Source organism: Apiospora phragmitis (assembly GCF_038363925.1).
Source record: "Apiospora phragmitis strain CBS 135458 chromosome Unknown utg000006l:1.0-5683423.0:1.0-5690449.0, whole genome shotgun sequence".
NCBI classification, from domain to species: Eukaryota; Fungi; Ascomycota; class Sordariomycetes; order Amphisphaeriales; family Apiosporaceae; genus Apiospora; species Apiospora phragmitis.
In genome coordinates this window covers 2,848,943-2,874,135 of record NW_027117404.1, presented here as the reverse complement: position 1 = coordinate 2,874,135, position 25,193 = coordinate 2,848,943, and the positions used below count along the sequence as shown (strand labels likewise).

Below are 25,193 nucleotides of genomic sequence, written 5' to 3'. Positions count from 1 at the left end.
GTCTACTGCACTCACGATTTCCTACCGTACCCATCATGCATCGTCTCGTCTTGCCGTAGAGTTACCCCTAGGGCTTTACTTCCTCTCACTATATGCAACTGATTACGACTGTCTGTAATGTAATACCTTGGAACGTAAAACCCTCCAACGAAACCCTAGCGGACAGCCAACTCTCCCGAGATTGGCGCCGTGCCACTGGAGCTGGAGCAGTGTCGAGCCGCTGCTGCTTTCACGATATCCTGTTTACCGGGAATCACCCGCCAGCACCAGCCGCACCAACTCCGCGCAATCCCCTTGACCTCGCGGCCGAGGATCTCGCCGCGGTTCTTCTCATCCTCCCACTCCGGGACGCAGGCGCCGACCTTGACCATGGTGAGGCGCTTGGTCTTGACCACGCCGCCGATGCCCTCGATCTCGTGGCGGACGTAGCCCGGCCCCAGCGGGGAAGACGAGTACGGTGGTTGCTGCTGCTGCCCAGCGCCCTCGCCGCCGCCCGAGCTGCTGGAATTGGAGGCGGAGGAGGGAGGACGGAGAGCAGCCGCGCTCGTGGAGGCCGCCCCCGACGATGACGAGGGCAGAGACGAGACTGTGGTCGCGGAGGCCGTCACCGTGGCTATCCACGGCGGAGGCGTGTTGCAATGGGACCGCTCGCGCGCGTCCTCGGCGTCGCAGTCGGTCTCCTGCTCGCGCTCTTTCGCGGCCACGCACTCCCAGTCGCGGCCGCAGATGACGCCGCGGTCCCCGTCGCCAATACCGGTCCCGAGGCCGCCTAGGACCTCGCCGTATTGGTTGCGCCAACGCCAGATGCTATACATTAATAACACAAATCAGCATTTTCTTTTTCTTCCGTTGTTAGGTGGGGTGTATGAATGCACCACTACGATGCATTTTCCTTCCCCCATTTTGGGAAATTAATTAGGTGTGTAGTGTTGACATGCGCGCATGCAAAAGGGGAAGGGAGCCGACGGGAAAAGGGGGGTTTGACGTACGACTGATAATCATGATCCGTACCGCGGATGCTTCGTCCACATGGATGGCACAGCCAGACGCCTTCGGTCTGACACGTGCAGATCGCGTTCTTCATGAGATCCGCATCGAGGGGCGTCTCAGGCAACAATGGCGGCTTTGCGAGAGTGCCAAGCGGTGCTTTGGTGCAGGGGATACACAAGCGTCGGTGTCGATCCCGTAGCACAATCGGAGCTGGCGGCTTGATTGCGCAGTTCTACAGGTGTTTTCATCTTGTGTGAGTGTACCGCCATAAACAAGACCAGACTCCCCTTCTATCTCCCTTCTAATTCTTCCCCCTAATAGGAGCACTTTCTGAGCGCCACGGGGAAAAGGAGAGGGCGAGAGGGGAAAGGATACAGCAGGAGACAAGAGAAAAGCTTACCCGACAAACCACCTTGGCACACCTTCGGCATTCGGCCACCATGTCCCGCGCGCAGCTCCCGCTCTTGCCGTTGTACCGGTCGCCGCCCATCTCCTGCATGTAGAACCAGTTGCCGGCGCGCGCGCGGTAGCGGAACGTGTCCTCGGGGTCAACCACGACGTCCTCGTTGACGCAGTGCAGGGTGTGGGTGACCAGGGAGCTGCGGTACTGCAGGAGGCCCTGCCGCACGCCGCGGCAGGTCCGCGAGACGTTGTCCAGCGCGTTGAGGTCGAGCAACGACGCCACGGCCATGGCGATACTGCAATGAGAGTTCCCAGCTGTTAGCTTTCTATTAAAAGGATCAACAAAAGCTTCTTCTTCTTATTCCATTTTTTTTCTTCTTGTCCTTCATTTTTTTTCCCTATAAGCGACGGAGAGAGAGATCTGGAAGTTATGTATAGCAGAACGTATGCCCCAAGCCGCATTGCTCAGAACAGCAGGAGGAGAGGAGAGGATGAGCCTACGGATAGCATCCGAGAGCCTCCGTCATTCCGTTCCTGAAAGGGATCGTTGGCGTCGTCGGCGGGGGCTGCTGGGATGATGTAGATGTAGAGGTGGTGGGGAGGGAGCTATCGAGGGCGCTGCTGCTGCCATTGTCGCCGTCCTGAGTGCGAGCCCGTGACTTGGGCCCCGTCGCGGTAACGGGAGGAAGTTCGTGGAAGCCGTTGTGGTTCAGGTGGCTCTCGGGGCTCGTTGGCTCGTCCTCTTCGTCCAAGTCCACGAAGATAGCCATGGTGGGAGGGTGAGGGTGTGTCGCATGCAAAGAAAACCGAACAATGATATCAAGATAAGAAGGCTTGGCCCTTTTCTATTCTTTTCTTGTTTTAATGCTATCACCACATCCAAATGAGGCTACTTCAGATTTGCTCCGTCCTTCAGATGGCATACGGCAGAGTTACACTACGGAGCAGCAAACTCGAGATGAGATTCTTGCTTGTTTCGAGGCTGTCGACGGTTTGCCCCTCCTTACAGGTACGTAAGTAGCGTAAGTAGGTAGCACTAGCTGATCGGTGCTGATCTTCCGCTACCTGCAGATGTGGGTGGACCGAAGGAAACCCTTCCAGGTTTCTACTATCCGTAAGTACCGAGACCGAGTATAGTGGTATACCTTAGGTAATACCCCGTACTGCGCACTGATTACAACAGGGCAAAGGCATTCGTTCTCGTGTCACATGAAGCAGAAGTGTCAAGTGTATAGTGTTACTTTCTTCTTTTAGATTAAATGCCATTCGAAGCGTTAAATGATTGAGTGCCTACTTAAAAATGTGTAGAAGCGACGGCAAAGATTGACCGAAGAAGCATACCACAGTGCACACAGCTCACCGAGTCTGTGCAAGCCCGTCCATTTTCATCCCCTGATGACAACATATACACCCCGGCTGCCCAGCAAATCGTTTCACATCTATGTATATCCCGTTCTATCCATTAACACCATGCAACCGAGTTAAACATTATAATACTTTATGTACTTCATTACCAGATGATAGAAGGAGTGAGCTCTCTTCTCATCTACTACAGCCACAACACACTCTGCATTTACCAGTTGAACACCATGAGCGCAGGGTTCAGGGCGACGGGCAGCAGGAAGTGGCAGATGACGAGGTTGGCCACGGGGAAGATGGAGGCGAACGTCTTGATCTGCCAGTTGTAGGGGAAGACGTGGTACGCGCAGATGATGAGCGCCGTCAGCAGGATGCAGAAGACGAAGGTGCCCTTGAACCGCTTGAGCAGCCGCGGGATCTCCTCGACGAAGTTGACCTCCTCGACCTCCTTCGCCGTGGCGCCCCACGTCATGTCGATGGAGAAGAAGTGCGAGAGCAGCGCCTGCGACACGTGCAGCGAGATGCCGCCCAAGAAGATGGTCATGAGAGGAAGCCACTTGAAATTCTCAAACACTGTAGGGGAATAGTGTGTTAGCAAAGTGTCGCGAAACAGTCGCAAGATAGAGAGGCCCATAAGATGTACTTACAGGCTGAAAGAAGACTTTGTTGGTTGAGACGGTAGCGTAGGACGGCCAGGGAAACGTTTCCGAAGAGCGAGAAGACAACAACGAGCGAGATGTAAATGGCGAAGGAATCGAGATACCACTTGTCGTACAGACCAAAGAACCAGCCAGTCAGGAAGTAGTTCACGAGCGTCATGACCCAAGCGGCACCGATGGCATAATAAGTACCGATGTAGGCCATGATAGTAAGCTTCTTGGGAAAGTGGATGTTGGACCCAAGGAACTTCCGGAATAGAGGGGTGATGGGCCCACGGGTGATCCAGTACTTGAAAGGATTGAAAACCAACTCGTTGCAACCGTAGGCGTACTTCTCCCATCGGGCCAGTTCGTCGTAGACGGTCAAGGAGACACCTTCTTCGAACCCGGTGCCCGTGTAGGCGCCGAAGCGCATGATATACCCGGCGACCTGGAGACGCAGAGACATGTCGAAATCCTCGGACACATGAGACTCGGACCAGAACTTCTCGTAGCCGTCTTCGTCGAAATACGAGGCGGCGTCCTGGATAGCGGACCAACGAAGAATGGCGTTATGGCCGACAAAGGGGCAGGCATCACCGTTGGCCACGACGAAGGTAATGGCCGAGTAAATCAGGTTGGTGAACCAGGTCACGCCACCTTCGAAGAAGGACGTGGTAACGCGCATAACACCGGACGTATACTGTAGGATGGCCACCTCGGGCGACTGTTCCATCTCGCTCACGGCGTCGAGGAGGCAGTCGGCCGGGACACGGGTATCGGAGTCGATAATCAGAATGTAGTCGCCGATGCGGATGTTGCCCTCGGACCACGTACGGTTGTCGTCTTCTGCCAAGACTCCAGCGAGACACTTCTCGTAGGCGGCGTTTTCGTCGGACTGGGTCCAGTGCGAGCCTCGAGAGACTTGTAACAGTTTGTCTTCTACGCGATTGCTGACCATCATGGCGTAGTTCATGTTGGAGGCCTTCTTGAACTTGCCACGACGCAGGAACGGCTTGGTCCCGTCCTCGGGCTTGGGGTTGTGCTTCGGTCGGGAGACCCAGCCGATGTTGTTTTCCTCGTAGAATTCCCGTCGCGCCACCGCGTCTTCTTCGGATATGAGCTGCATACCGTCATCATTGATGAAGATGTTGGCAGAACCGCCCTGCATTTCGAACGTGGAGATGGCCTGCTTGACAGACTGGACGGTGGGCTTGATGACTGCATTCAGGCCCTCCTTGTAGACGGGCATCTGAATGGTGATGTGCGGAATGTTGTGGAAGTTGCGGTCTAGGCGCTTGGGGGGCTTACCAGAGTAGTTCAGGGAGTTCTTATCAACCTGCGAGATGGGCCCGAACATCTGGAACAAGCCGCCGACGATGGCGCCGAAGAAGAAGAAGGAGATGAAGATCGAGATGGGAACGTAGATAAGAACGAGTAGGCGGATGAAGTTGCCATCCGTGGAGATCTCCAGGGAGAGGGCTCGGTAACCTATACCGACACACGATAAACAGAGCGCCACGGTACAGGCTACCATGAAAGGGTTCATGAGCTTGACCCTCCTTTGTTCATCGTCGAGAGCGGCTTCGAGATCGACTGCTGAGACGCCGACCTCGACACCATCCTTCTCATCTTTTTCTTCTGGTTCGACGTCCTCCTCTTCGCCAGTGCCCCAGATCATCTTCATCAGCTGGCGCTCGAGGTGGTCTGCACGCGCCAGTACCTTCTTCGGCTCATCGTCCCAGACTACAAGAATCTGGAGATCCTGGATGAACGCGGCAAAGTGGTGCTTCTGGCATCTGGGAAGATCGCGCATGGATGGGAGCACTTGTAGTTGGAGGTTATCTGAAATTGGGATGTAACCGTACGTCGTTCTCCGAGAGCCTAAGATCACGCCGATGACTCTGGTGTTCACAGTCATGGCGCACTGCATGTTATGTGAGTGACCTGTTCCTGAGATTTGTGGATGCGGCAACTTACTCGAACATTCAGCTCCATAGCCGACTCCAATAGACCATTTGGTATATCTCGCAGCTGGGGTGGGCAGCAGGCGAAATCGTTCTTGCCCTTCTTCAGGACAGCACCTTCTCCTGGGAGCATGCCGGTGGCATACTGCCTCTCCAACTGCGACTGGTACAGCCAACTGCACATGACATCTGCCTTGACGTCTGCCAGGCTATCGGGCTGGTTTCGAAAGTCACCCTGCGGGAAGTAGGACGCGCGGTGGGACGAGTAGACCGACCCGGGACGAGAGCCGTACGGGCTCTTGGGCGTGGTGAGACCAGGCGTCGGGTTCGGGACGGGTGCTCCATGCTTGGCCGGTGTTAGCTCCTTGAGGCCGACCGTGGTCGACGGCTTCTTGCCATGGCCCTTCTTCTCGTCTTCCTTATTACTTTGCCCGGGGGCAAAGTACGACTTGATCCCCATCTTGACACGAGTGGTGAAGTGAAGCGAGTGACAATCCTCCTACTCGTCGAAGATGGTTTCTCGGGTGGGAGAGAAAACGGGAAAGTGAAAACTGGATGCCGGGTGGGAGGGATGGAGAGGAAATAACCTAGGACAGACACCGCAGGCTTAGCTCCAGGAACGTGAACCACAGTGATGATGGGATATGTTCGCTCTAGTGGCAGCGCGTTTGTCTAGAGCGCCATGACTCCGGATTAGCTCCAGCCGCAGTATAGTCTATTGGTGTATGTGTGTGTGGGTAGCCATGGGAGATAGTAGGGGATCGGTCGTTGCTCAGACACTGGCTGCGATAAGTCACAAAAGCCCGGCCATCACGAAAAGGCCTAACCACCACGAACGATAACTGCGAGAGTGGCGGGTTGGATTTCTGGGCGAACCCCACATGATCTGACATGCAGATGTATGTATGTACACGTTTCGGTTCCAGGTAGGTATGAGCGAGCCAGTCTGCTGAAGCGGTTGCATCTTTGCCCTCGACTTCTTTGGCTGTGGTAGACGGGCGACTCGACTGTACGTGGTAATCGGCCGAGCCAACCACCAACGATTGTGTAAATTACGAGGCAGCCCTGCAGATGCGCTACATGGGTAATCGCCGGGGCCCCTGGCACGTTCATCGAGTTTGGGCCAGGGGATATGGCATATATTGGCACACCTGAAAAGGTGGTGCAACAACTACTATCAGGCTCGAGTATCTTCGCCCGTTCCGGTGGTTCCTTGCTTCAGCTCAGGACATCCCTCGCCATCTTTACAAATGTGCCCAGGCTAGAAGAGATGAAGCCTACTGATTATACTAAGAGCCCGGCGCGAAATTGAGCTCGTCGAGAGAATCGCCGTGAAAAGCCTGGTAGGCCGTCTGGCAATGAGCGAGCAGACGGTGGATGGGCTAAGCGAAGAAGTGTTGGTGGATCTGGACTCGGCCCATACCGACTTAGGGAGGGGATACCTAGATACACCACCACTGCAGGAATACGACGTCGAGTGCATGCGAGGTCGTACATAACAGAGGCGCCGGTCCAATCCGGTCTAGAGTAGAAGGGCGGACAAAGCCCAATAATTATTGATAAGAGAATGCCATTGTCCAGTGCCCTAGACTTCGGACCACGAGGAGCTAAAAATAGCGGGATGTCGATAGCGGCCGCCCGCGAGGTGGTCGCTAAGAGAAAAAGGAAGGAGGCTTGCTGCCGAGACTCGAGACGACCCGACTGGTACTCGATTTTGCTTTTGTGTTAGTGGCGGATCGAACAAAGCGTTTTGCCTTCTCATCTCAGGGCAAACAGCAGGTTTCTTTGCCAGCGCATCTGTCAGCCGATGAATACGTGGTTCCTTTTTCTCTTCCTGTTCCTGTTTCCTTATTTTCATCGTTGCAGTCTGGCCCTTCTGCAGACACGGAGATAAGCTCCCTCCTGTCTGTACCCAAGCATTCAATGCCATTTGAGGTCGACTCTTGTCACGGTAGGTATGGTGCTGCAGTCCTTGCAGTGTATATCAGGTAGGTTTGTGGTTTGTGGATTTTCAGGTTTGTTAGGTGGACTGGCGGCGGTTCCTGGATCCTGGCTAACCTAGTGCCGGACTACTGGTACATAACAGAGTTCGGGGGCTTTTCCACTGCTGGGATGAACAGCCAGGATCGGACGATTTTAGTGGTACATATCGAAGTCTATCTCCATCGGCCCCGACTCCGCTTGGACTGCTCAGAGCGCCGAGCTGCCGGATCGCAAGCTTAGCAAGATTAGAGAGGCGCGACCTTGACAGCTGTGGATTGTGCTAGGAGGCACTTCGAAACTGCCGGGGCGCATCTCAATACTAATAAATGTTCGCCCACTCAGCTGCGGCTCTGGAGGCGTTTTTTTTTCTTCTGGTTATCCGCAATGAGGGACCAGCGCCGGCCAGAGCCCGCCCGCGCGCCAGCTAAGGCCCCTCCCTTGCGTCCAGTTCGAAGTTCAGAGATTTCCCGTGAAAATTTCCAGCTTGGCACCGGCTCTTGCTTTTTGTAGACATACCAAATCGCGGGCTCTGCTCCGGCACACTTACTCGAGACCAAGTCATCTACCTACTCTGACGTCGATGCGGCGGCCTTCTGGAGAGCTGGAAGGACTTGCCTGGGTTCGCTTCGACTACATGAACAATGATGTCTCCTTATCGTCCATGCATGTATGGGAATAATTTGGAAGAGAACTATTGCAGGGTGCATTGCATACTGTGTATCTATTGCTGCAGGTAGAACGCCATGGCACGTCTTTCAGAGCGCCAATGTGCTGGGCCACGCCGCATACCAAGGGCTGGTTGGTCGGCATATGTGCCCAGGTAGAGAGGTTGCTACCCGACAGAGCCGTACGACAGGATCTGGAATCCTTAGCTCCAGTCCAGTTCTCCAGTATTATCCTCGAGTCTACATACCAAAATTCTCTGCGGTATTCTTAGCTTACCAGAGTGGTCAAGTCGTAGGGAATAGGTGCGGGGGCACCAGCGGATTTCTATTCCGAGTCAGGCGGAACGTCATTGACAGAGAATAGCTTGAGTCGGCTTGACCGGTCTTCGCGAGTCAATCACCAAGTGCCTCAGAATTACATCTTCACCTACTGCTAGAGGTAGTCCTTCTCAAGGTAGTAGCACAAATCGTTGTATCACAGTTGCACGCTTCCGGTAACGCAGACAGTAGTGTAAACTGCCTACAGCCCCAATTAATTGGCTGCTCAGTCTTTTTAAGGCCGAGCACGTGAATACCTGCTAGCGGACTCTAGCGACCTCTGCCCCGCCAATCAAGAAAAGCACCAGTTGAGAGTGGATATGCCACAGAAACGCACAACGATATACTCAAATAAAGATCCTTTCCAACATCAATTGGTCATCCAACAACTCGGCCTGGTGGCGAAATGGTATCGCGTCAGATTTCGGTTCACCGATTTCCTTCACTCTGAAGATTGCGGGGTATGTTCCACCATTCTAATTGGCTCAATTGCTCCAAATACTAACACCCACATTCAGTTCGAATCCCGTCTGGGTCGCTTCATTTTTTGTTTTTCTTGTTCCCTCTGTCTCCGAGAGGGACGATGCTTTCTTTTTGCTAATACCATATGCCATTCATGACGGAGGGATGGCGTAGCTGCGGAAGGGCTGGATGGAGCTGATATATATATATATATTTGATCCTTTTGCCTAACTGAAAAGGCAAGTTATGCTGGCTTCATCACCCAATCAGATAGCTAGGCAGTGGGTAGGTAAAGTCCAATGTAAGAGACGCTTCACGTTTATCGGAAGGACTCATTAGTTCTAGCAGAGAGAACCCACACAGTCAGTCATGGGGTAACTGGCCATCGGCGGAATAGCTGGCGACGGGATAGCTGGCGGCAGCTGGTAGTGACTGGGGTGCTTCCGGGACGTTAGAACACATACCCAAAGCAGCAACGCTCCGGCGCGTTGCTAGTAGGTATCTTCGGTAAGGTAGTAAGCAGCCTTGAGAGAAAGGAACAGGTGTATCGCTCTACCTAGTCCAAGAGAGATGGCGAGTTCTCACGTTGCTATGGCAGCAGGGAGTCCGTTCTCTTTAGAATCGCCATACAGTATAACAGGTGGGTAGCTACTAGATACGGTTCCTACTAGCAACTGCACACTGGCGATTCGTCTATAAACATGAAAGGTGTCGTGGAGCAAGCACTGTTTCCCTGGCTATCTTATTAATAATTCTGCCGCTTGCGTCGAGCTTATTGGCCTATCTGCCTATATATATACCTACGATGCGTGCATTCTCGCACATGAGTACATGCGCACGTAGCTATCAATGTCAAGAGGTCCTTCTTATTCCAAAAGGGGGACAAGGGGGATAGCCTCCTAGAATATCTAGCCAAGTATTGCCAGTCACACCAGGTTCCCTCTATACTCTTACGTATAACACGATAGGTCTTCGGCAGACCAAAGGCTGGCAAAACATCTCGACTACTTTCACCCCTGTAGCCCGAAGCCCAGACCGCAGCCTCAGACCACCGAAGTGTTGGCCATGTATGTAGCCAACTAAACGTACGTTTGATGTTGTATGCAGGACGGTGTTCACGGGACTCGTAGCCCGTAGGACCGCCAGCAAGATGGATAGAATAGCCGCCTCAAGCACCGAGATAGGCCCTGCCGTGTGTGGGCGATTTCGTGGCCACCCACTGACCTAGTCACGTAGCACGTAGCTAGGCGGCATGCAATGTAGGTGCGAGATCACACTCAGAGAGTGAAGCGATCTTGGGTAGCATGTGCCTGATTTAAGCCGCACGATAACTGTAGACCACTAGATAGCGACTCCCGAGACCTGAGGGTGTGCTCATGTATAACATGGTGATTACCATTGGCGCGACCAGACAACCAAGCCCGTTGTGGTGGGGTAACACTTGTCATTGCGCAGGCGTAGCCTCAGCAGTCGGGGTTCCAATGTGACACGAATGGGAAATGTTATTAGCAATCCAACACAAAAAACTACCACCGACAGACAAGTGAATAAAGCTTGCTATGAGATTGAGGGCCTCGTGACGGCTGTTTCGAGTTGCAAAGTTCGTAGCAGGACGTGGGCGGATCACAGCAGTCGGGCAATAATTGTGCTAGTTGGGAAATTCCAGGTACCATTGGGCTGTAGGATGCTGCCCTCTCCCCTGCCAGCCAGCCGATGTTTCCATGGTGCTCAGAAGGTGTAGTGCCAGCAGGGAACGCCGCAGGACCACAAGCAGCAAGAGCAAGTAAAGACCCTGAAATGTGACCAAGCATGATGAGAGATTTCCGATTTCCTTCCTACCTCGAGCAAACCGCAAAACCCACTGCTAGCGTCATTTAGTGGAGGTCACGTAGTGGTAGTCGTGGGAATGATAGCGAATTTGCTACTCAGCCATGTACCGCGATGATATCATCCTCCTCCCATCCATCGTGAGCATGAAAAGAATGCTTCAAAATTCTTCTGCGTGCTCCCCAAACCTATCACTCACCAACCCCTCAACACACCAATCCAGCAATTTATCGTGAATTGTAGATTGTTCACCTCCGAGACTGGTCGCTCTCGAATATCCTGTCCTCGTAAACATACCTCCTACCTTCTTGAGTTACCCCCAGTATACATAAACCTAGCTCCTTCCCGCTATCTTACGTTGTCTTGTCTCAAGATTATCACCTCCGGTCTGATCCAAGTGTGCCCTCCTTCCAACGTGGGGTGGCGGTCAGCTTTCTTTGTTCAGGTCCTCGACCTTCGACCTTCGACTCCCTCCCATCTCTACTCTACGGTACGACCTTTAAAGTACTACTGCCTCGCTGTCTGCACCACTCCTCGGAGAGATTCCGGACTTAGACCGCATTTCTGTATCGGCTAAAGCGCAGACCTAATTCCGGTCGTATCATCTCACCCAACCAGTCCGCTGTTGAGACTGACATGGGAGCTGGTCTCTACGCCGCCATCATTTCATCCCCCACAACATAAGCAGCTCCGATCCACGTCCGAAGCTCGCAATAGTACCACTCTACCACTTTACGCATTCGACCGCCGTTTCCTGATTTCTCCATACTATCGCGCTCAACCGCACGAATGGCGCCTCCTACGAAAGACGATTTGCTGATGCCCCTTCCGGCGGCACCACCTATTCGACAGCGCCGACAGGACGGCAGCTTCAGCTCTATTGACGAAGCTTCTGTTTACGAAGATGCCAAAACATACTACTCCACTGAAGCACGCGATTCCGGCCGCCACCATGCGAGAGCTCGCACATACTCTCAAGTAAGTCTTACTCCGCGGCGGTTGGCCTGCAATGTGGAGGCACTGTAGCTGACTGGCAACCAGAATGGCTTGGAGCAGCAGATGGAACGCTTAGGCTTGGTAGAGCCTCACCGACGAGGTAGCCACGGTACGAGACATTTGTTTCCCATTCCCAAGCAAAATAGCCGTGTTACTTACTCGCAATTTTTTAGATGAGTCTAGCCGGCCGCACCAGCGTCAATTTCCTAGTCGATGTCGACCATACCCTCGAGAGTTTACAGGCTCAGGAGGATACCGACAATAACATGCAAATCACAATCGAAGACTCCGGCCCGAAGGTTATTTCGCTGCGAACAGCAGCTTCGGGAGGACACAATCGGTTTGATATCCGGGGCACCTACATGCTCTCGAACCTTTTGCAAGAGCTATATATGGCCAAGGAGTTCGGACGCAAACAGGTCATTCTCGATATCGGAAGACTGAACGAGAACCCTGTGAACCGACTTTCACGCCTCATCAAGGATCAGTTCTGGGAGCGCTTGACTCGCCGAATCGATGCATCTACCGTTGAGATCGCTGCCAAGGATCCCAAAGATTGGACAGACGACCCTCGCCCAAGAATCTACGTCCCACCAGGAGCCCCCGCGCAATTGGAGTTCTACCAAAAGGTGGCACGTGACCGCCCCGAGATGCGGTTGGATGTCGTCGAGCTCCCAGCGAAGATCACGCCTGAGATGGTGGTGCACATGAATGACAAACCTGGTCTGCTCGCAGTAGCCATGGAAGACTACGTCGACCCCAAGACTGGGGAGAAGACCTTGCGCGGTCTCCCCTTCGTCGTCCCCGGAGGTCGCTTCAACGAGCTGTACGGCTGGGACAGCTACATGGAGTCTCTTGGTTTGCTGGTCAACGACAAGGTACATCTTGCCAAGTCCATGGTCCAGAACTTTTGTTTCTGCATTCGGCACTATGGCAAGATCCTTAATGCGACTCGATCGTATTATCTCTGTCGCTCTCAGCCTCCTTTCCTGACCGACATGACTCTTCGGGTCTATGAGAAGATCAAACACGAACCCGGCGCCATGGAGTTTCTCCGTACTGCTTTCTTGGCTGCAATCAAGGAATACTATTGCGTTTGGATGTCGGAACCGCGGTTGGACCCCAAGACTGGCCTGTCACGATATCGCCCTGAGGGTCGTGGTGTCCCTCCCGGAAACCGAGGCTTCTCATTTCGTTCATATCCTGGAACCATATGCAAAGAAGCACGGTATGTCGTTCAAGGAGTTCGTCCGAGCCTACAATCATCAGGAAGTCTCAGAGCCGGAACTTGACGATTACTTCCTCCATGATCGAGCGGTTCGGGAGTCTGGTCACGATACATCTTACCGTCTCGAGCGCGTGTGCGCAGACCTTGCCACGGTTGACTTGAACTCGTTGATCTACAAGTACGAGATGGATATCGCTCGCATCATCCGCCAAGTCTTTGGGGACAAACTTGAAATCCCAGCCGAGTGGTGCGATGGACCAATGAAGCCTGGCCAAATCGAGACATCGGCGACCTGGGATCGTAGATGGAAGAGACGCCGTGCTGCCATTCACAAGTATCTGTGGAACAATGAGAAGGGCATGTACTTCGATTACGACACGCACAAGCAGGAGCAGTGCACATACGAGACTTGCACAACATTCTGGCCTCTCTGGGCGGGTGTGCCCGACCCTGACAGGGCTGCTAAGGTGGTGAAGAATGCTGTACCCAAGTTTGAAGCCTATGGTGGTCTTCTTTCGGGTACAGAAGAGTCTCGAGGCGCTGTCAGTTTGGAAAGGCCCAACCGACAGTGGGATTACCCCTATGGCTGGGCGCCGCAGCAGATGCTAGCTTGGACTGGCCTCTATCGGTACGGCTACCAAGATCTTGCTCAGCGATTGGCATACCGATGGCTATTCATGGTCACCAAGGCTTTCTTCGACTTCAACGGCGTGGTCGTCGAGAAATACGACGTGACCCGCCCGGTTGATCCCCACAGGGTTGATGCCGAGTATGGTAACCAAGGATCGGATTTCAAGGGCGTTGCCAAGGAAGGGTATGTATAATCCTTGTCATTTTGTCGATTTACTGTTACCAACTAACTATTGTCAGATTTGGATGGGTTAACGCCAGCTACGTCTACGGCCTTGGGTTCGTCAACACCGAGATGAAGCGAGCACTTGGTACCTTGACTCCTTGGGATTCTTACGAGAAGGCGCAGCAGCTCAAGGAGGAGAAGATTCTGTCGGACTTGGTATAATAAACTGCCAACGAAAGAAAAGAAGAAGAAGCAGAACAATCAACAGCATTAGAGGGCACACAGGACCAGACATCTGTAGTCTGCAACCGGGCGTTTCTCTCTCTTGTAAGTGTAGATTTTCACCTTCGCTAAAGCTGAAGACGTGGGCCTGAGAACGTATTGAAAAAGTACACTTAATATTGTCGAATGACAACATCAGTCACTTGTCCTTTTCTGCGGCACGCACGTCATAATCCCGACAGGCGGTGGTGGGGCCTCACGGGAGAGGATACGCCGGAGAAGATGGAAAGGAGAGCGCTAAGTCGGCCCATATAGTATAGGTAGATGAGCTGTGCTTGAGTCCCATACTGAGGAATTTGCTTCTTACATACATGCGTTCCAACATCTTCTAATATATGTGAGTATTCTTGCATCTTGACTCGGTTAAGTGCTTTGAAGTCTTTTTCAATGGAGAGCCAGAGCCAGAAATATGTGTTGTTCCTGGGCAGACGTAACCAACCAGGCGCATGTGACGAGCGATCGGTCAGTTCCCTGCACAAGTCGTCCGGCAGACCTTCTCCAGAATATCTCTAAAGCCGAGGTTCTGACTGATGTTTGAAACAAAATCTGCTGACATCTCTGCTGAATCGCATCTCGAAGCTACAAGTACAGCTATGTACAGTAAAGTAGGGATGGTATTTGGCGACCGCCTAAACCTTCACATGTCAGGATGATGTTTACCTATGGGGCTACATACACGAGACCAACCAACTTGCATGAACTAACATAACAAATCAACCACCTGCCAACCATTGAATTGATTGATTTAATATAAGAGCCAATTGAAACTGTCTAGTAAAGTGAATACGTGCATGTCAACAGATTCCAATGATAATTGCATGAGATAACTACTTTTACTTCCAGCATGGCAATATTTGAATACATGTAGAACAATTCTAGGCCATCACTCCATAACTGCGTCATGGCCACTGTCAAATGCCAATGCGGGCCGGTTGGTTGATGAATTTAGCGGGTTATGGAACTTTAGCGGTGGTCTGGGCCTGTAAGTTTGGGCTCGGCATTCCGGCCAATGACGGCAACTCTTGATCCTGACTAACACCCTTTGGGCCGAACCTCCAGCAGCCGTGGCTTGGTGACAGACGCCGAGGCGAAGGCCCTTGGCCCTTGGGTAATATAGAGAGTACTCGTATGTACCGGTTCCTGCTAAGTACGGTAAGTCATCTGAAACTACTGATGCGGCATTGCCTTTGGGCCATGGAGCCGCTCGACCGACCCTTCCCGAGACTCACTCGGATCTTGACCGAGCATGCGCCATGCCATGACAGCAAAGGGAGTCATATAGCTGCATACATATGAAACTCTTGCCCGTTCTCAAAGTTGATAATTGCTGCTTTCCATCTTCTATCTGATAGACTTTACTTGCTTTCCTCTCCTCTTCATACCCGTGTGGCTCTCTACCTCAGATATCCATCCTCTCTCGCCCTCTATTAGCTTAACGTAGCTTGTATATCCACTTCAGATATATATATATCACTGGATCCTTAGTCAGGCCAGAAGAAGCAGCAGCAGAAGAAGAAGCTTTTGCTAGCACCTTATTTCCCTCAATTGGATATTCAAAAACACACTTGCCCATCATGGCGACGCCCAACAACATGATCAACAATGCGGTTGACCCCAATATCGAAGACGAGCTGTTCAGGAAGGAAGTCGAGGAGGTCCAGAAGTGGTGGACAGACTCAAGATGGAGACACACCAAGAGACCTTTCACAGCCGAGCAGATTGTCTCGAAAAGGGGCCACTTGAAGGTCGAGTACCCGAGCAATGCTCAGTCTAAAAAGCTCTGGAAGATTTTGGAGGGACGTTTCCAGGTGAGCACTCATCTGACCACCGATGTAGCATGCTTCAGTGTGTACTGACAAGAACAAGAACCGCGATGCCAGCTATACCTACGGCTGCTTAGAACCTACCATGCTCACACAGATGGCAAAGTATCTGGATACCGTCTACGTCTCTGGCTGGCAATCCTCTTCAACCGCATCTTCGACCGACGAGCCCGGCCCAGATCTGGCCGATTATCCGTATGTGAGTGCTTTCCATATGCCAGAGTATACATACAGATATAACGACACAAAAAGCTAACACAAACCCCGAAAAGACCACAGTACCGAACAAGGTGAAGCACTTGTTCCAGGCCCAGATGTTCCACGACCGGAAACAGCGGAACGAGCGCGTCAGCGCCCCCAAGTCCGCTCGTGCCAACCTAGCAAACATCGACTACCTCCGCCCCATCATCGCCGACGCCGACACAGGCCACGGCGGCCTGACGGCTGTCATGAAGCTGACCAAGCTCTTCGTCGAGTCCGGGGCTGCGGGCATCCACATTGAGGACCAGGCTCCGGGCACTAAGAAGTGTGGGCACATGGCCGGGAAAGTGCTGGTGCCCATCAGCGAGCACATTAACCGGTTGGTGGCCATCCGGGCCCAGGCTGACATCATGGGCACCGACCTGCTGGCCGTGGCCCGCACCGACGCCGAGGCCGCGACTCTGATCACCACCACTATAGACCCGCGCGACCACGCCTTTATCATGGGCACGACCAACCCAAGCCTCCAGCCCCTGAACGACCTCATGGTGGCCGCGGAGCGCGAGGGCAAGAACGGCGAACAGCTCCAGACCATCGAGGATAGCTGGTTGAAGCAGGCGGGCCTGAAGCGCTTCGACGACGCCGTCGTCGACACCATCAACGCTGGCGGCCACGCCGACAAGGAAGGGCTCATTGCCCGTTACATGGCCGAGTCCAAGGGCAAGAGCAACTCCGAGGCCCGCAACATCGCCCGCGGCATCACGGGCGTCGACGTCTACTTCGACTGGGACGCGCCCCGCACCCGCGAGGGCTACTACCGCCTCAAGGGCGGCTGCGACTGCGCCATCAACCGCGCCGTTGCGTACGCACCTTACGCCGACGCCATCTGGATGGAGAGCAAGCTGCCCGACTTCAAGCAGGCCGAGGAGTTCGCGAAGGGCGTGCATGCTGTTTGGCCCGAGAAGAAGTGAGTTTCTTTTAACCCTGACTGCCCCCATTTCTCTTACATTTCACCCCGGATCCCTATTGCCCGAACTCCGCCATGAAAACTAACATTTTTCTCTCTTAAAGGCTGGCTTACAACCTTTCGCCCTCCTTCAACTGGAAGACGGCGATGCCGCGCGACGAGCAGGAGACGTACATCAAGCGGCTGGCGACGCTGGGCTACTGCTGGCAGTTCATCACGCTGGCGGGGCTGCACACGACGGCGCTCATCAGCCACCAGTTCGCCAAGGCGTACGCGGAGCAGGGCATGCGCGCGTACGGCGAGCGCGTCCAGGAGCCCGAGATGAACAACGGCGTCGACATCGTCAAGCACCAGAAGTGGAGCGGCGCCACCTACTCGGACGAGCTGCTCAAGATGGTCACGGGCGGCATCTCGAGTACCAGCGCCATGGGCAAGGGCGTGACGGAGGACCAGTTCCATTGATCTGGTGGTAAGAAGGGAAGAGAGGAGAAAGAAAGAAGGGTGAGGAGGGATTGGATATGGAATGGAAATGATGGAAATGCGGATGTGTGTTACAAATAAGTGTACTCGGCTGGAAAGCTATGATGTATAGACTGTTTGGAGTATTCGCTTATATGATGAAATTTCATGATTTGGAAACAATGATGTGCGATTGTCGTATTGCTTGTTCATAGTAACCATCTACATCGAAATGTGTACGTCTCGCATTCCCCTCACCGAGTAGTTGGGTGTGCTACGTAGGAGCAGTCAACATATAGTGTAATATGTGATATGGATGAGGATGCATGTACAAATAGACCGGTGTGTACGCGTCTGTCTGTTCCCTTCCAACTTATCAAACAACCCCTTCTCCCCATCCCTATTTATTCGTGGAACTCCTCCTCATGGATGCCCTTCTCCCGGACCTCGGCCGCGCGCCGCTCGAGGTCCTGGCCGAGGCGGCGCGGTACTTGGTCTTGTCGGCGCCGACGACGATCCAGGGCGCGTTGGTGAAGAGGTAGTTCATCTCCTCGAGCGGGACCTGCTTGGTCTCGGGCAGGACGAGCCAGAAGAAGACGGCGTTGGTGAAGTTGCAAACGGTGAAGACGATAAAGTAGCGCCAGCCGCCGATGTTCTGGATCGCGATATCCGTCACCTGGCCGATCATGGTGTTGAAGGCGAACGAGACCATGGTCGCGATCGAGACGCCCTTGGAGCGCGTGTGCGTGTCGAAGATCTCGGCGGGGATGATCCTGTTTGGTGGGAAGCGAAAAGTGTTAGCTTACAACCCTCCCTCAAAAAAGAAAAGTAAAAGGGGCATTGGCTAAGCTGAGAAACAGAGAGGAGAGAGTTCATGCTACACTTACCAGCTGAGCGGCCCGCATGCATAGGAGAATGAAATGTTGTATAGCCACGTTCTAAGTCAAAGTCAGCTATTTCGGAGCGAGTCCGCATAAGACTTTTGAGGGCTTACACGATAATGAAACCCCAACCAGCGCTCCCATTGCCTCCTTCAGCATCTGGAGGGAACATGGCTACTCATAAGTCAGCGATAAGTCCTCTCGTTATATTTGGTGGGAGTACCGACCAAGCAAAATGGTGGCAATCATGAACATGATACAGTTCACGAGATTGCCCGTGATGAGCGTCCATCTTCGGCCGAACTGTCAATTGTAAACAAGCAGGCCATCTGCGCAATCAGAGCCAGAATCGAGTTGATGGCCTGGTACTTGAGCGCATTCTCCTGCGAGATGCCGATCTGCTTGAAGATGTTGACGGAGAAGTACTGAATGGCCGAAACGCCGGTCATCTGTACCGATGCCTGCAACGCAACGGCGAGGAAGAGTCGGCGGAAGGCGGACTTCTTGGTGAAGAGCTCCGTGTAGCTCTTGGCTTCGTGCTCGTGCTCAAAGGCTATGGTTTCCTTTTGACTCGAGGTTAGCCGCCAGGCTGTATACGTGTAGGCTGTTGGGCATATGCATGTATAGGCACACATGTATAGATTAGAGTAACTTACCTGGATCTGAGCGTATTCGGCCTGCACCCACGCATCGTTCGTGTTTCCATTGGCATGAAGCCTAGCCAGGGTGTGCAAGCCCAGTTCTTCCTGGTGGTGGTCGATGAGCCATCGCGGGGACTCCGGGAAACTGTGAACTGGTTCAGCAAGAGCTTCCTTCAAAAGGGGCTTGGAAATAGTCTTCTCACATGAAGATAAGCGCAGCCAAAATGACGGCAGGTATAATCTGTATACCAAGTGGGATCCGCCACTGCCGCTCGTCATGTAGGTTGACGTTGGTGCCCCAAGTAAGCCACGTAGCAACCAAGGCACCGATGCCCAACATGAACTGTTGCAGACCCGTCACGCGGCCTCGAATCGACGGATGGCAGATCTCACCTTGGTATACGGGGATGATCATGGTCAAGAAGCCGACTCCGAGACCAGCAATGGCTCGTCCAGCGTAGAGGTACTCGTAGGTCTGGGCACCCGTCTGGAGACCCCCACCGAGAATGAAAAATATCGAGCCGATGAAGATGGTCCATCGTCGACCGAACCAGTCGCCAGAGGGACCAGCAAAGAAGGCCCCGAAGACGGCGCCGCCGGTGAATAGAGAAACTTCGAATAGCGCGTATCAGCATATATGCTGCAGTCTTGGGATATAACAGGACAGGTTGCATTCCGTGGTTACTTACCTACAGCACCATTTCTTACTGGGTCACCATCAGGCATTCCAGGCGAGAACCTGTCTTTGTATACCTGGCTCCCAACAACACCGGCGATGACTCCGAGATCGTATCCATAGAGGATAGAGCCGACCGATGCGAACACGCCGACGAGAAACTATTGATCACTACTATTAGCATACATACCGCCCATAGGGACTCAAGATCAGTGACCGGGTTGCTTACCTGATAAGTATGGGGCGAGAGAGGCATCTTGATAGTTCTCACCTACTAGCAGCAGGACGGTTTTCGAGATAACTGAGACAGGAGAACAATACTCGTCAGGGCGAGGCCACACCGAGAGCTTCTCATGGTAGCTTTTTAAGGCGACGGTCGCCCATCCGGCACCGTGACCCCCGAAAGCGGAAAGTCCCCCATCGTCTCCCCATTCCCCGGGTAACGGACTGAGTGAACATGTGATGGGTGCAGGAGTGTTAGGTCCCGCAGCCCTGGGGATTTGTGGAAATCGCGTGGTCTAGGGTGGTTAAGGACCGGGGTGTGTATAGGCGCACCAATGCCACCAGGGAACGTCGCCGTCTTCAGTTACCTGAATCCAGCTTTTGTCTGGGAAAGGGCAGGGAGACCGGGGCTCCGCCCCCAGTATTTACCCCAAGGTGCCATCGACAAATTGGAAAAAGAGCCAGCTCACCCTCGGTTTGAAAAGGGCCTCTATCCTCACGCGATTCTTCTGGACTGGACAATTGATCGATTATACCTTTCGATTTATCAGCATCTCCGCAGATGACACTGCCTTTTCTGCATATTATGTCACATCCAACCAGTTGCAATAAGTTTTTCACAGCTCAATGCCCAACGAGAAGGACGCTTACCTACTTCATATCATACTCGTGTACGAAGACCCTACTAGACCGCCCAATTTCCTACCGGCCGGGCAGTATTTCCTACTCAGGAAGCCATGGCCCGTATGCGCCGCACGAGACCCGTTATCAAGTAGCTTCCCCAGGTTGCAACCGTGGCACTCATCGTCACTAATATACGCTTAGACGTGCGACGCAAAGAGATGAGCTGTTCCCACCAAAGAGCTCAATTATAGCACCACGCAAGCTGAGAGGGTCCCTTCCGACTGAGACTGTATACCCACGTATTTCATGGCTGACATATATTTATGGCATGAACACAATTCATTTGTGCTTGTATGTAGCTATGCACCTACTGAGGTAAGGGACACCTAACAATGACCCAGAGCGACCTGAGAAATCGACATGCGACTCATGCCTACGTCATAACATCAACCGGGCAGGTGAGAACCACTGTTCTCACATTGGCACATCGATGGAACTACTCGACCTTAGGTGCTTCTCCGCCCGGCAACAACTATTCTGTACAATAAACAGTTTGTTGTGATGGGTTGCGACTGTTTGCGCACCACAGCCCTCGGGCCTCGAAGAGTATGACAGTCATGCCCGCTGTCCTCGAACACAACGTTGAACTGTGCGTCCTCGGCGGCATACATACGTCAAGCGCACCGAAAGGCTACGTTGACGGGAGCTGACGAAGCGGTGCGATGATCGCGCCTGTCTGTCGCATTATTATTCCGAGTGCGGGTGCTACTTCTGTGGAACTATCAGGACAGGCCAAGTCGTAAAACTCCTAGACAACTCAAACACAACACGACTACCGGTATGCCTTCATATAGGCAAGTGCTGGAAAGCATCATTAAGACCCATGCCGCGCACGTATGGGGCTTTGCGCCATTCTCGCGATTCACCCCAACGTCAACTGGAACATGGGGTACAATGCCTGATTGTCGCATCACTCTGGGGCGATTGAGTATAGCGGTGTCCTATCCTATGCAGTCAAACCAGCCAGTATATATGCTGTGCCGTGTTCAACAAAAGTATCGAATGATGATCAAATCAAAGTAAGCACAAAACTGCTGTAACCACCATCGACAGTTGATTTGGTCATACCGGCTGTACCATGGCGGCATAGTCGCAATGTGGCATGTTGGAGTTGGGTGAGCGGTCAAGCACTTGGTGTGCGATTAGAGCGAAACGCATCAAATCTGTACGAACGACTCAACCTTGACAGTAAGTTATCAACGACACAAGCTGACGTGACTCGGGGACCTTATCACTTATCACTTATACTGCATATATGCAAATACCTATATACTATGTTATTATCGGGCCGTCGACATCGAATACGTCCATCTACATATTTCTATTACTACATCCATCCCGTCGGCTTACTGTGGTGCGCAATAATTAAGCTGTGCAGACGGCAGACGGTTTTTGGCAGTGTGGCAGTCTATTTCGGGAATTCGGCGGTGGGCTTTGCGCAAATCATCAATTCCCATCCAACGGAGGGACCACATGGACTACGGGAATCGGCATCAGTGGTTGGATACATAGAATTGGGCCAGTTGGTCAGGTTGCCTGCCAAGCCCCATGCAGGTTAAGCCTTCAAGGGGAGCTAGAACGTTGACTCGCAGGGTCTGAGGGATGCACGATAAAGAGGTACTTGTCCACGGCGCGTCAGAACCGGCCAAACCAGCCCCAACCCCCGCAAACAGGCTCAGCCTGATAAAGTCACTGCTAAGCATGCAAGTCCCTGATCTTCGCTGGCACCTGAGCCACTGTCTCCCCTATTAATCCACCTGCCACCTCCCAAAAAGGCCCCAAAGAAGGCCCCAAAAAGGTTCCGGAAGCCCAGAAGCAGCCCAGTACCACGTACGAGCCCCCACTGACCGGCTAAGGTTGCACTCATCAGTGTAGCTTACATGCCAGACAAACCATCCCATCTTTCTCCCACCTACCTCCCTATATACAATACAGCCTCAACATTCCATCCCTTCCCTTTCTCTCCCCCTCCGAATCGGAACCCCTTTTCTTCAACCTACCTTACTGGCGCAACACCCAGCGACCCTCCGCTCCTCGACGGAGATCCTTTCCTTTGAACCTCCCATACCTTTAGAAAGGCATATTACTGGCATTCATACCCAGTGTGCTCTTTGGTTTTTGTCCTGGATGACACTACCAAGCCATTCATAGTTGGCTTTGCTTTGTACGTCAGGCCGTACCCAACCTGACCTTTCTTTTGATCGCAACCGAGGAGTGCTTTGGAAACTCTCTCTTTACGCTCGTTCGCTGGATCGAATATTTTGGAACCTGTCATTTCTACGTTTTATCATCAACGCCAACTCTCCCACCGTCTGATGCGGCTTCTCCGGAGCTGCCGGTCAACGCCTTGCCCCACCGATGTTCACTATTCGACGTGTGACGATCGCATTCGTCGCGTTCGCGACTCTGATTGCCGTCGTCACATACCTTCCTCGTGCGCTCAATCCCGTTAAGCCGAGTAAAGAACAGAACGAACAGAATAAGCTATGGATCGACACTTCACCTTACTGGCTTGACCGACAGGCCTGCCGCTGGCTGAGCCTATGCGGTGTGCTCCACATCCGATCGGATCCTGCGGCTTTGAGGAACACCACCGATGACGACCCCAACCAAGGCGAATTGAGGAATATAGAATTACGGTCATTGAATGACTACAGTTACGACCCGAAACTACAAGATACCCTTTCCTCCCACCCGCCAACAGCGCGGCCGAAGGGCAACTTGAAGGAAATACCTGATTATGTACTCAAGTTTGCGCCACTCGTCCATCTCTACTCTGGCGAGAACTTCTGGCCTTCTGATATAGCCGAGCACGTCCGACACATGTCCCCTTATGTAAACAACACGCATGCCAACATGTCGCGGACAGTCACCTTGAATTCCATGCATGGGCTTGATGCAGAGCAAGGTTTCGTGTATTTGAAGAGCAACGATGACGTAGAGTCACGACCGGAGTGGCTCCATAGTCATGCAAATATACCTTCGCCTTTCCCGGAGGATGAAGACGATGGCGACGATGACACAATGCCTCCGCCGGATCACGATGAGACCAAATTGGGGCCCGGCGAGAGTACAACTTGGTACGAAGTCGATCGCAAACATCCCCTCCGCAGGATATCTGATCCTCGCAAGCGCCAAGGCTTGTTTGGGCAACGTGGGCGGGGTGCTCCTCGTTGGTCGCGCAGGGACTCTAGCTCGGTGCTTAATACCCCCCAGTACAAGCCAGATGAGTCTGGGCGTTCTAAGGCTCCGGCCACACTGGTCCTGGTGGACAAGGGTTCAGGCATAGTTGACGCTTTCTGGTTCTTCTTCTATGCTTACAACCTGGGGCAAACGGTTTTGGGAATGCGCTTTGGCAATCACGTAGGAGACTGGGAACACTGCATGATACGTTTCGAACATGGCATGCCGCGGGGTGTCTTCTTTAGCGAGCACGAAGGTGGCCAGGCATATGCTTGGCACGCCGTAGAAAAGCGACAGAACGAAACCTCGCAGGTACAGCGGCCCGTCATCTATAGCGCGGTTGGCAGCCACGCCATGTACGCCACGCCTGGTGACCATCCCTATGTGTTGCCGTTCAACCTGCTCAAAGACCAGACGGACCGTGGGCCACTGTGGGATCCGGCACGAAATATTAGATCTTATTGGTACGATTATACGAAAGAAGGGAAGAAGACGATACCCTGGGGCTCGAACCCACCAAGGAGAACCCCGACGAGCCGACGAATTGGTTTCATTACGGGGGACCTTGGGGAGACAAGCTATATGGACTAGATGATACCCGGCAATACCGTTTATTCGGTCAATACCACTATGTGACGGGCCCGACAGGCCCGAAGCACAAGAACCTGGGGCGCGAGAAGATGTGTCTCTTGTGGACGTGCAAGATCATACACAGTCTTTCCGAGGGAAAGAAGGGGCAGTTGGCATTCTTGAAGAAGTTAGATGGAACAGTGTTTATTGGAAATGTTAGAAATTTTAGATAGAAATACCACAACAACGTTTTAAAGGATAAGATTTGACTTTACAGTTCTTGGTTGGGTCTTTTTTCCCCCTTACAACCTGGTGAAATATGTATATATTTGTTGATGAAATCTACATCCTGTACCTATCGTGTTTCCTGCAGGTATAACCACAACCGGCTCCCTCATGGGCCCTGCTAACAAAACGCCAGTGGAATCATTATACCTTGCGACAGCTAGCCGCGTTATATCTATTTACTCGGAATAACAAGTAAACCCTCGAACCTCTTCTTTGTCTCTCCTTCTCCGATGTAGTCTTATTACTGGGCACGGTGAGAATGCCTTCGTAGAAGACGGAGTGCGGCGAGACGCCCCTGATTCGGAACCACGGGATCGGTGGCGCTGATCCTGCTATGTTGATCCCGCTCCCGCAGCCATAGGCACCACACCAAGCTTGGCGGATGGCGATAATGTTGGGGAAGCGCAGTGGATGGCCGCCGTCACTAGATGGCGACGGTGTTATTGTTGTCGTTGGGAGTGGTATGGGCAGGAGGAGGACAACGATGAACGAGATGGAGCTTATGAGAAAGAGGATGCTCAGGAGGTGGAGGCAGGTGTCGAGGGTTTGTTGGTTTGCGGACGGAAAATCATAGTGGGTGGGACTGCTGCCAGGGGTTGTTGGGGTTTGGGGTCGAAGTTGGGGTCGTATGGGAGGGGGAATCGGCTCTTGGTTCCTTGCCTTAGGAAACAGAAGTTTCTGCCTT

General features: G+C 53.0%; 6 protein-coding genes across 6 annotated transcripts; 3 read left to right on the top strand and 3 right to left on the bottom strand.

Moving 5' to 3' along the window:
* Positions 1-155: 155 nt before the first annotated feature.
* On the bottom strand, positions 156-2,162 carry PG994_006154 (uncharacterized protein; the record flags this gene model as incomplete). The annotated part of the gene is made up of 4 exons (XM_066857563.1): positions 156-807; positions 990-1,222; positions 1,391-1,688; positions 1,894-2,162. 4 exons carry the CDS (start codon positions 2,160-2,162, stop codon positions 156-158), a joined length of 1,452 nt encoding a protein of 483 aa, XP_066716832.1.
* An 803-nt stretch (positions 2,163-2,965) lies between these two features.
* Positions 2,966-5,816, bottom strand: PG994_006153 (Nucleotide-diphospho-sugar transferase; the record flags this gene model as incomplete). Its single annotated transcript, XM_066857562.1, has 3 exons — positions 2,966-3,324; positions 3,399-5,316; positions 5,370-5,816. 3 exons carry the CDS (start codon positions 5,814-5,816, stop codon positions 2,966-2,968), a joined length of 2,724 nt encoding a protein of 907 aa, XP_066716831.1.
* A 5,584-nt stretch (positions 5,817-11,400) lies between these two features.
* On the top strand, positions 11,401-13,853 carry PG994_006152 (Neutral trehalase; the record flags this gene model as incomplete). The annotated part of the gene is given in 5 exon segments (XM_066857561.1): positions 11,401-11,589; positions 11,653-11,716; positions 11,791-12,721; positions 12,735-13,649; positions 13,706-13,853. The coding sequence occupies 5 exon segments, from the start codon at positions 11,401-11,403 to the stop codon at positions 13,851-13,853; spliced, it is 2,247 nt and encodes a 748-aa protein (XP_066716830.1).
* Positions 13,854-15,487: 1,634 nt separating this feature from the next.
* On the top strand, positions 15,488-17,366 carry PG994_006151 (Isocitrate lyase; the record flags this gene model as incomplete). Its single annotated transcript, XM_066857560.1, has 4 exons — positions 15,488-15,721; positions 15,780-15,935; positions 16,009-16,904; positions 17,009-17,366. The coding sequence occupies 4 exons, from the start codon at positions 15,488-15,490 to the stop codon at positions 17,364-17,366; spliced, it is 1,644 nt and encodes a 547-aa protein (XP_066716829.1).
* A 397-nt stretch (positions 17,367-17,763) lies between these two features.
* Positions 17,764-19,817, bottom strand: PG994_006150 (uncharacterized protein; the record flags this gene model as incomplete). Its single annotated transcript, XM_066857559.1, has 8 exons — positions 17,764-18,136; positions 18,251-18,301; positions 18,358-18,418; positions 18,549-18,807; positions 18,901-19,030; positions 19,089-19,497; positions 19,575-19,722; positions 19,791-19,817. The coding sequence occupies 8 exons, from the start codon at positions 19,815-19,817 to the stop codon at positions 17,764-17,766; spliced, it is 1,458 nt and encodes a 485-aa protein (XP_066716828.1).
* Positions 19,818-22,825: 3,008 nt separating this feature from the next.
* PG994_006149 (uncharacterized protein) lies at positions 22,826-24,241 on the top strand (the record flags this gene model as incomplete). The annotated part of the gene is made up of 1 exon (XM_066857558.1): positions 22,826-24,241. One exon carries the CDS (start codon positions 22,826-22,828, stop codon positions 24,239-24,241), a length of 1,416 nt encoding a protein of 471 aa, XP_066716827.1.
* Positions 24,242-25,193: the final 952 nt, after the last annotated feature.